The 10,200-nt window shown below is 55.0% G+C and overlaps 1 protein-coding gene across 1 annotated transcript; it reads left to right on the forward strand.

Annotated features, from left to right (window-relative positions):
• Positions 1-5,512: 5,512 nt before the first annotated feature.
• LOC142882512 (palladin-like) lies at positions 5,513-10,191 on the forward strand (the record flags this gene model as incomplete). The annotated part of the gene is made up of 4 exons (XM_076017286.1): positions 5,513-5,885; positions 8,168-8,268; positions 8,913-9,116; positions 9,911-10,191. Coding segments are annotated over exons 2-4 (576 nt in total), but the record flags the coding sequence as incomplete, so codon positions are not given.
• Positions 10,192-10,200: the final 9 nt, after the last annotated feature.

The following is a 10,200-nucleotide window of genomic DNA, read 5'->3' on the forward strand; positions in this document are numbered from 1 at the left end:
GCTTCTAGTACTTGAGGAACCCTAACCCTAACCCTAACCCTAGCTTCCGCCTTATTTCAATGCAAGTCTATGGGGTGAAATTTCAACTTTGTCCTAGAGACATGAGGCCACTTGCTCTTTCATCAGGAGCCCCCAAGAAGCGCCCACAGCAAATTTGGGGCTTCTAGTACTTGAGGAACCCTAACCCTAACCCTAACCCTAGCTTCAGCCTTATTTCAATGCAAGTCTATGGGGTGAAATTTCAACTTTGTCCTAGAGACATGGGGCCACTTGCTCTTTCATCAGGAGCCCCCAAGAAGCGCCCACAGCAAATTTGGGGCTTCTAGTACTTGAGGAACCCTAACCCTAACCCTAACCCTAGCTTCCGCCTTATTTCAATGCAAGTCTATGGGGTGAAATTTCAACTTTGTCCTAGAGACATGAGGCCACTTGCTCTTTCATCAGGAGCCCCCAAGAAGCGCCCACAGCAAATTTGGGGCTTCTAGTACTTGAGGAACCCTAACCCTAACCCTAACCCTAGCTTCAGCCTTATTTCAATTTAAGTCTATGCGGTGAAATTTCAACTTTGTCCTAGAGACATGGGGCCACTTGCTCTTTCATCAGGAGCCCCCAAGAAGCGCCCACAGCAAATTTGGGGCTTCTAGTACTTGAGGAACCCTAACCCTAATCTTAACCCTAACCCTAACCCTAACCCTAGCTTCAGCCTTATTTCAATGCAAGTCTATGGGGTGAAATTTCAACTTTGTCCTAGAGACATGGGGCCACTTGCTCTTTCATCAGGAGCCCCCAAGAAGCGCCCACAGCAAATTTGGGGCTTCTAGTACTTGAGGAACCCTAACCCTAACCCTAACCCTAGCTTCCGCCTTATTTCAATGCAAGTCTATGGGGTGAAATTTCAACTTTGTCCTAGAGACATGGGGCCACTTGCTCTTTCATCAGGAGCCCCCAAGAAGCGCCCACAGCAAATTTGGGGCTTCTAGTACTTGAGGAACCCTAACCCTAATCTTAACCCTAACCCTGCTGCTCTCTGCTGCTCTCTTCTTCCCCCTGCTGCTCTGTACTGCCCTCTGCTGCCCCCTGTTGCCCTCTGCTTCTCTCTGCTGCCCCCTGCTGCTCTCTGCTGCCCCCTGCTTCTCTCTGCTGCCCTCTGCTGCCCCCTGCTGCCCTCTGCTGCCCCCTGCTGCCCCCTGCTGCTCTCTGCTGCCCTCTGCTGCCCTCTGCTGCCCCCTGCTGCCCTCTGCTGCTCCCTGCTACTCTCTGCTTCTCTCTGCTGCTCTCTGCTGCTCTCTGCTGCTCCCTGCTACTCTCTGCTTCTCTCTGCTGCTCTCTGCTGCTCTCTGCTGCTCTCTGCTTCTCTCTGCTGCCCCCTGCTGCTCTCTGCTGCTCTCTGCTGCCCCCTGCTGCCCTCTGCTGCTCTCTGCTTCCCTCTGCTGCTCTCTGCTGCCCTCTGCTGCCCCCTGCTGCCCCCTGCTGCCCTCTGCTGCCCCCTGCTGCCCCCTGCTGCTCTCTGCTGCCCTCTGCTGCCCCCTGCTGCTCTCTGCTGCCCTCTGCTGCCCCCTGCTGCCCTCTGCTTCTCCCTGCTGCTCCCTGCTGCCCCCTGCTGCTCTCTGCTTCTCTCTGCTGCTCTCTGCTGCCCTCTGCTGCCCTCTGCTGCCCCCTGCTGCCCTCTGCTGCTCTCTGCTGCTCTCTGCTGCCCCCTGCTGCTCTCTGCTGCCCCCTGCTTCTCTCTGCTGCCCTTTGCTGCCCCCTGCTGCCCTCTGCTGCCCCCTGCTGCTCTCTGCTGCTCTCTGCTGCCCTCTGCTGCACTCTGCTGCCCCCTGCTTCTCTCTGCTGCCCTCTGCTGCCCCCTGCTGCCCTCTGCTGCTCCCTGCTGCTCTCTGCTGCCCTTTGCTGCCCCCTGCTGCCCTCTGCTGCCCCCTGCTGCTCTCTGCTGCTCTCTGCTGCCCCCTGCTGCCCTCTGCTGCTCTCTGCTGCTCTCTGCTGCCCTCTGCTGCCCCCTGCTGCCCTCTGCTGCTCTCTGCTGCCCTCTGCTGCTCTCTGCTGCCCTCTGCTGCCCCCTGCTGCCCCCTGCTGCTCTCTGCTGCCCTCTGCTGCCCCCTGCTGCCCTCTGCTGCTGTCTGCTGCTCTCTGCTGCCCCCTTCTGCTCTCTGCTGCCCCCTGCTGCTCTCTGCTGCCCCCTGCTTCTCTCTGCTGCCCTCTGCTGCCCCCTGCTGCCCTCTGCTGCCCTCTGCTGCCCCCTGCTGCCCCCTGCTGCTCTCTGCTGCCCCCTGCTGCCCTCTGCTGCCCCCTGCTGCCCCCTGCTGCTCTCTGCTGCCCCCTGCTTCTCTCTGCTGCCCCCTACTGCCCCCTGCTGCCCTCTGCTGCTCTCTGCTGCCCTCTGCTGCCCCCTGCTGCTCTCTGCTGCTCTCTGCTGCCCCCTGCTGCTCTCCGCTGCTCTCTGCTGCCCCCTGCTGCTCTCTGCTGCTCTCTGCTGCCCCCTGATGCCCCCTGCTGCCCCCTGCTGCCCCCTGCTGCTCTCCGCTGCCCCCTGCTGCTCTCTGCTGCCCCCTGCTGCTCTCCGCTGCCCCCTGCTGCCCCCTGCTGCCCCCTGCTGCTCTCTGCTGCCCCCTGCTTCTCTCTGCTGCCCCCTACTGCCCCCTGCTGCCCTCTGCTGCTCTCTGCTGCCCTCTGCTGCCCCCTGCTGCTCTCTGCTGCTCTCCGCTGCCCCCTGCTGCCCCCTGCTGCTCTCTGCTGCCCCCTGCTGCTCTCTGCTGCTCTCTGCTGCCCCCTGATGCTCTCTGCTGCCCCCTGCTGCCCCCTGCTGCTCTCCGCTGCCCCCTGCTGCTCTCTGCTGCCCCCTGCTGCCGTGTTCAGGCACACAGTCATCAAGCGAGTCCATGGCCGACGAGGCCGATGTGCAAAGTCTTTGTGGCCTGCGGAGAGCTGCGAGGGTGAGCGCACACCTGCGCCTCCACGCTGGGACACGATCCAGGCTGTCCTGGCCGCAGGAGGCCGGTCGAAGCTCCGCACAGCCGTCATCTGCAACGACAAACAGAGAAAGTCACGCTGGGCGGGGCTTGACGAGGAGAGGAAGGCAGAGGGGATGTGTGTGAGTGTGACATCCCAAAATTGCTCTTTCACTGCGCGTTGGGCCACTGAGCCAATGTGTGCACACGTCACTGGATAGCAACCAAGTTCTGCATCCATGGACTCGATATTCCAGAACCGCAGCGACACAGAATGCAAGAGAAGCGGTGATCGCAGACGGACGGAAAGTCACTTTGACGTTGATGTGTTTTCTTTATTTTATTCAACAGTGCCGACCTGCAGGCCAGGACAGGAAAAACAACCTCACCCAAGTTAAAGTGAGGTGCGAAGCAGCAGCAGGTGACGCCCAGGTCATGTGCGTCCTTCACACCGCTCAGCAGGTTCACGTCCGTATCCCACAGCTGGAGGTCTCACAAACATCTGGCCACACGGGGAGGAGCCGCAGGCCACCACACTGGCCTCGCTGACCCGGCTGCACCTGTGGACAGCAGTGTGAGACATCTCACTCTCCTGGCTGACTGCATGATCATGACTGTGATGAATTAGAGCCTAAAGCCGGAGAAAAGATGCGTAGTTACCAGACCTCTGACAGTAGTTTAGTCGGAATTCACCCAATGTGCAGGTCACAGTGAGGTCGCTTGTTCTCTTCAGCTCTATTTATTTCATTCCATTGTAATGGAAAGGAGGTGCAGCAGGCTCGGGGAGGAGGTGGGGAGGAGGCGCAGCAGGACACCTCGTCCGCGTAATGGCGAAGGGTGGCAGTCAGCGACGCCATCTTGCGACGGGGCGGCGAATGTGGCGACTCGCTCGCAAGCTGGTGCGAAGGGGACAGACAGACACAGACACAGGCAGACAGACAGGCACAGACAGACAGGCACAGACAGACAGACAGACACAGACAGGCGGCCGGGTGACAGCTCTGTTTGGAGGCGGCCGTCAGAATAAGAAAAACAAAATCAAAGAAAGTCAAATTCCAACCTCTCGGCTCTGTTAACTCGTCTGTCAGTGTGCTTGCGGAGTATTGAGTGCTTGGTGGTGTTGTGCAACAGTAACACTTCACAGGGCCGTGTGGTGAAAGGCGAGTGTAAATACAGTGCAGTGCACACAGAATAAAAACACTTTCACTTACTGTGGAGGGGTCAAAGGTCAAGCCATTCTATCGCTTGAGGCCACAGGACTTTGACATCTTCAGCACGTCAGGTACAATTTAGGACTTCAGTGCTAAAACCACCCCAACATATTAACATTGTTATCAAGTACATGTTTATTTTGAAGTGACACAACAGTTTGTGGTCATACACAGCAGCGGCAGCAGCAGCAGCAGCAGCAGCAGCAGCAGCAGCAGCAGTAACAGCAGCAGCAGCAGCAGCAGCAGCAGTAACAGCAGCAGCAGCAGCAGCAGTAGCAGCAGCAGTAGCAGCAGCAGTAGTAGCAGCAGCAGTAGTAGCAGCAGCAGCAGCAGCAGCAGCAGCAGCAGTAGCAGCAGTAGCAGCAGCAGCAGCAGCAGCAGCAGCAGCAGCACTCATAAGCTGTCCTCGTGTAAATTGATTTCCATGATTGTCGTTGACTCTCATGTTATTAAACTTGTTTGTGTGCGGAGTTGTTTTAAGACGATGCGTCGTTATTGAAATCAATTTGTTCTTCAGTGTTGTGCTTGCAATCATCTCGTGATGTTGGCATTGTGGGTTTGACAGCTGCTTTATTTATAGCTCTGAACTTGGTGAAGCCAACAGTCGAACTGGAGTTTTAGGGTTGAAACCCTAACCCGAATGTTTTATATTGAAATCCTTCAAAATAGCCACCTTTCATAAAACTATATTTAAAGTTATTGAAGGTGTTTTAAATACATTGCTCAAATATTTAATGTCTTCTGTGTCTACCAGCAGTGTTTAAAATTGGAAAGATTAAAAAATAAATAATAAATAATTGCATATGTATATATATATATATATATATATATATATATATATATATATATATATATATATATATATATATACATATAAAATTCTGAAATTATTTAAATGAAAGTGTGTGTGTGTGTGTGTGTGTGTGTGTGTGAGAAAGCAGATATTAGCCTGCTGTTTGGCCACCACATTCCAGAGGTCGTCAGAAGTGGTTCTGGATCTTGGGTCCTTCATTCCTGCTCATCCAGCCGGTTCTGGACGTCACCCAGCAGCCTCAACCTGCTGGAGGCGCTCTCGGTTCTGGACTTCCTCTGGCTGCGGGACCCAGGGAGGCTGCGGGACCCAGGGGGGCTGCGGGACCCAGGGAGGCTGTGGGACCCAGGGGGGCTGTGGGACCAGGGAGGCTGCGGGACCCAGGGAGGCTGCGGGACCCAGGGGGGCTGCGGGACCCAGGGAGGCTGCTGGGTATTTTTACAAGGCCGGCAGCCTGACTGATGTCAGTTCTGTAACAGGTGTGACCACTCCCCCTCCCACCCAGCCCTCCTTCTCCCATCATGCCCTGCAGGGAGGGGGCGGGGCCTGCTGATGTCACAGCAGTATAAAGGCCCCCTGGCGTCCCGGGCGGCTCCTCTGAGCAGAGTCAGCGTTCCCAGCCCGGACGCCTCGGCTGGAGGAACTGCTGCCAGGAGGAAGAACAGAACTACCCGCGGCCGGTAGTTTTGTTTCTTTGGGAGGAGGTGAGGGAGGAGCCGGGAGTTCCTTCCCCACTGGCTCGCCTGCTTCTGCTTTTTGGATTTTTTTCGGGGGGGGAGACTTCCATCCATCCATCCATCGTGCCAGTGGCCGGATACAGGAGTTCTTGACTTGAAGAGGAGGAAGAGGAGGAAGAGGAGGAAGAGGAACACCTCCTGGACCTTCCAGGTCCCCGCCGGCTTCCTTGCTCACAAGTAAGTCTGAGTGGGGGATTGTTTGAGGAGCCGCAGGGCCTTTTAGATCCAGCAGTGTTCTGTGGCGCCCCGTGGCCCCCCCAGGGTGGCTGAAGGTTAAAACGGGCCGGCCTAAAATAGCCCTGATAGCCTGAGAGCGTCCAGCAGAGCGCAGGCACAGGCCATGGCTTTTTAAGGGAATCAGCTGCGGGGGGGTATCACTTCCAGCTATGTGCCACATGGTGCCTGTCAATCAAGCCGGGGGGGGGGGATGATGCTGCTGCTGCTATTTTTAGCAGGGGTTGTGTTATAAAGATAAGAGCTGGGGGGGCAAGGGAGGGGACGGGGGAGGGGGAGAGCAGCAGCTGTTGCTGCAGCATCATTATTATTTTCATTGGTTGAGTCACAAGTGGTGGAGGAGCTGCAGCTGCTGCTGCTGCTGCTGCTGCTGCTGCTGCTGCTGCTGCAGCTCTGAACTATGGTCTGACCCATGAAGGTCTGAAGGAACACGACTGACGGACTTCTGCTTTCTCTTCCACTGCAAAATGTCCCGACCCGCTTCACTCGTGGTGGTGTTGGTGTCAGTGACGCCTGACAGGAAGCTGTAGAAGGTGTGAAGGTGGGCGTGGCCAGTGGGCTGACACTGATGGCACTGGGAATAAAATCATGTGCGGCTCATGTTCACTTTGCTCTAAATGTGGATCTCAGTGAGTCCTGGTTCTGGTTGAACTGGGACTGACAGGGTAGAACCAGCTGATGGATCTTCAAGATCCTCGAGTTCCACCACAAAAAGCAGCTTTCTCATTCGTCCTGATGGTGAAATCACAGTGAGGAAGTTTTATGACTGACATGTGACTGACATGTGACTGGAGAGACACCTCAGACAAAACAAACACTTCCCGTTCACACTGCATTGCTCTGAAAGACAGCAGCAGCTGTTGGGACCAGAAGGGACCAGCAGGACCAGCAGGACTAGCAGGACCAGCAGGACTAGCAGGGACCAGCAGGACCAGAAGGGACCAGCAGGACTAGCAGGGACCAGCAGGGACCAGCAGGACTAGCAGGGACCAGCAGGACCAGAAGGGACCAGCAGGACTAGCAGGGACCAGCAGGGAGAAATGAAGATGGAGAAGAAGAAAAGAGGCGGGTCAGCCATAGCCAATCAGAATGTGGTCTTTGGTCCAATCAGATTGAATCCCCTAGAGTCCCTCAGGATCCTCCAGGGTTCTCCAGACCCAGTCAGATCCAGTCTTAGGGAGCTGCTGATGTCACCACTGTGACTTCCTGTTGGATCAGCTTCTATTTACAGCCACAATTCTCCCCGTGCAGTTTTTGAAGTGACCACCATGCAGTTCAGGTTGGACTCAACGGTCCTGAAGTCAGATCCTCCTCGGTGGCCCAGTCAGTCAGTCGGGTTCAAACGGGTTGCTGGTTCTCAGAGAGCAGTGGTCGTCCACCCTGGTCACATGACAGCTGGTCAGGTGCTGCTGGTTTTCTGTGGGACTTTGGTTTGATGGTTTGAATCAGGGTCAGCAGGGGCAGAAACTCAGACTAGTGCCCGAACCCTAACCCTAACCCTTTGAAGAGCATCTGGAGGTATAAGGTTGTGGACGGAGAGTCTTCTTCTTCTTCTGGGTCCTAAACCTAACCATCATTTCTCTTCTTCTCCATCATTGATTCATCTGCTGATTATGTGGGAAAGAAATTCACCTGCTGTAAGTCATTTTGATTCAGCGAATGAAATCCCCAGCTTAGGGTCTGCTGCTGTGATGATGCTCACTCATTCTCACTCTCTCACTCTCTCTCTCTCACTCACTCATTCTCTCTCTCTGACCTCCAATTCCTCCAGATTTTCTCATCCCTCTTTGACCTTTGACCTGGTTGTCCTGAAACTCTGCCGCTGGTTGATGCTCAGTTCATTGTACATCAGTTGTTGTTGTTGTTGTTGTTGTGTTTAGTCGTCAGCGACAGTTTCCTGTGAGCCTCCGGGGGGCGCTGTTGTTGCTGAGAGTTGGAAGATGAAGATGTGGTTGATGTTCTTTCTCCTGTGATGGAAAGCAGGAGGAAGGAAGAGTGTTTGCTTGTGTGGTCTGCCAGCGCTCCCTCATGTCTGAACTGGATGAGCATCATGTGACTGCTCAGGTGATCGACTCTGACCCAATAGGAGCGGCAGGTGGATCTGCAGTCACTGCCGCTGCTTCAGCGTTCCCACTGTTCCAGACTTCAGGCAGTGGTTCCAGGTTCCTGCGTTCTCAATCTCACTTCCTGCGTCTTGTCGCTCTTCTTCTTCTCTTTGTCCTGCAGCAGAGGAACCGAGATGTCAACACAAGCACCAACGTTCACGCAGCCGCTGCAGAGCGTCGTGGCACTGGAGGGTAGTGCCGCGACGTTCCAGGCTCAAGTTAGTGGTGAGTGGCCTGGAGTCTGACCCCGGGTTTGACCTCTGACCCCGGGTTTGTCCAGTCTGAGGAGGGGCGGGGGGGGGGGGGGTAATCAGTAGCCATGCTAGAATGAGTGAGCACAGGGAGCGAATCACACCCAGAAGAATGTTCTCCTGTAAAATCTGTTTGATTTTTTCATTGTAAAAATTGTCTTTAAATATTGGGTTAAGGTTAACTTGAGTTTAGTTTATTATAGTTGGGTTTATTATAGTTGGGTTTATTAGATTTTAGTTTGGCATAGTTTAGGTCAATTTAGTTTAGTTTGATGTTACATTAGTTAAAATTAGATTGTTGTTTTTTTCGGATGAGTTTTGCTTTGTTTGTTTTTTGGTGCAGATTAGTTTGGTTTAATTTACTTTGCTGAATTTTTTTGTTCCGTTCAGTTTGGATCAGATTGGATTGGTTTGATTTTGTTCATTTTATGTTGGTGTAGTTCAGTCTAGTTTGCTTAGTTTAGTTGAGCTCAGTTTACTTCAGTGAGCTCAGTAGAACCCCCCCCACCCCCTCGCTGTGCCTCACTGTGGTGCTGTTGTTCAGCGAGAACGGACCGGACCGGACCGGACTCGCACCTGGGACCAGGCTGAGTTGACTCTCTCCCCACCACCACGCAGGTTCTCCGGTTCCTGAGGTGAGCTGGTTCCGTGATGGCCAGGTTCTGTCCGCTGCCGCTCTGCCCGGCGCCCAGATCTCGTTCAGCGACGGCCGCGCTGTTCTGAAGATCCCCGCCGTGAGCTCCGCCCACAGTGGCCGCTTCTCCGTCAGGGCAACCAACGGCGCCGGTCAGGCCACCAGCACCGCAGAGCTCCTGGTGACAGGTGAGAGTGGGCGGGGCCGAGGTCCAGGCCGCCAACAGCTGCGCTAAATTTATCCTCCCTGAGCCCAGGGGGCGTGGCCTGTCACCGAGACGATGATAAAACCGATATAGACGCAGCTGCTTCAGCATAACTTCCCTTAAGAAGCCGACGGAGTTTATTTAATGATGCAGCAGACATCCTGCACTACCGCCAGCCACCAGGAGGGGTCTCTGTTCTGGGGTCTGCAGAAATCACAACCAGCTGACTCACAATCCTGCAGCATCCTCAACAGCTGATTGGACGAGAGACTCAAGAGTTTCTGCATCCACCAAACAGAGAGACCCCAGGGGGTCCGACTGTTGGACTGGTGGGCCACAGCGGGTTGAAACCCTGACCCTGACCCTGACCCTGACCCATCTATCCTGGGATATCATGGAGAAAACATGTTGCTTTAAGGTCAATGGAAAACGAAGAAAAGCAAAGTTCATTTATTCATGTATTTGAAGCCCCACCAGGGTGTTTAGCTCTTAGAACCACCTAGAATCTCCCAGAACCATGCAGAACCATGCAGAACCACCAGGGTGTTTAGCTCTTTATTGAAATGCCAATGGAAACATTGGAAACATGTTCCAGCTATGTTCTGACTGACTGAGGATCATCTTTTCAAGTTCAAGGGGCAGATTGAAGAGCTTAACGGGCCACATATGGCCCCCCAGCCATAGTTTGCCCATGCCTGTTTTAGACTCTTGACCTGATGAACCACCACTCAGCCCGGTTCCTTGCTTGACAGCAGCTTGTTGTTGATTCCCCCCCAGCTGAGACAGCGCCCCCTAGCTTCCTGCAGAGACTGCAGAGCGCCACCGTCAGGCAGGGCAGCCAGGTGAGGCTGGACGTGCGGGTGACGGGCATCCCCGCCCCCGCCGTCAAGTTCTACCGCGAGGGTGCCGAGATCCAGAGCTCGGCCGACTTCCGCATCCTGCGGGAGGGCGACCTGCACGGCTTGCTGATCGCCGAGGCCTTCCCAGAGGATTCTGGGACGTATTCTGTCACCGCCAGCAACAGCAGCGGCCGCGCCACCTCCACCGCTGAGCTGCTGGTCCAGGGT

The sequence above is a fragment of the Nelusetta ayraudi genome, unplaced genomic scaffold (assembly GCF_046127955.1).
Source record: "Nelusetta ayraudi isolate G7.1 ecotype Tasmania unplaced genomic scaffold, CSIRO-AGI_Nayr_v1 ptg000309l, whole genome shotgun sequence".
Lineage (NCBI taxonomy): Eukaryota > Metazoa > Chordata > Actinopteri > Tetraodontiformes > Monacanthidae > Nelusetta > Nelusetta ayraudi.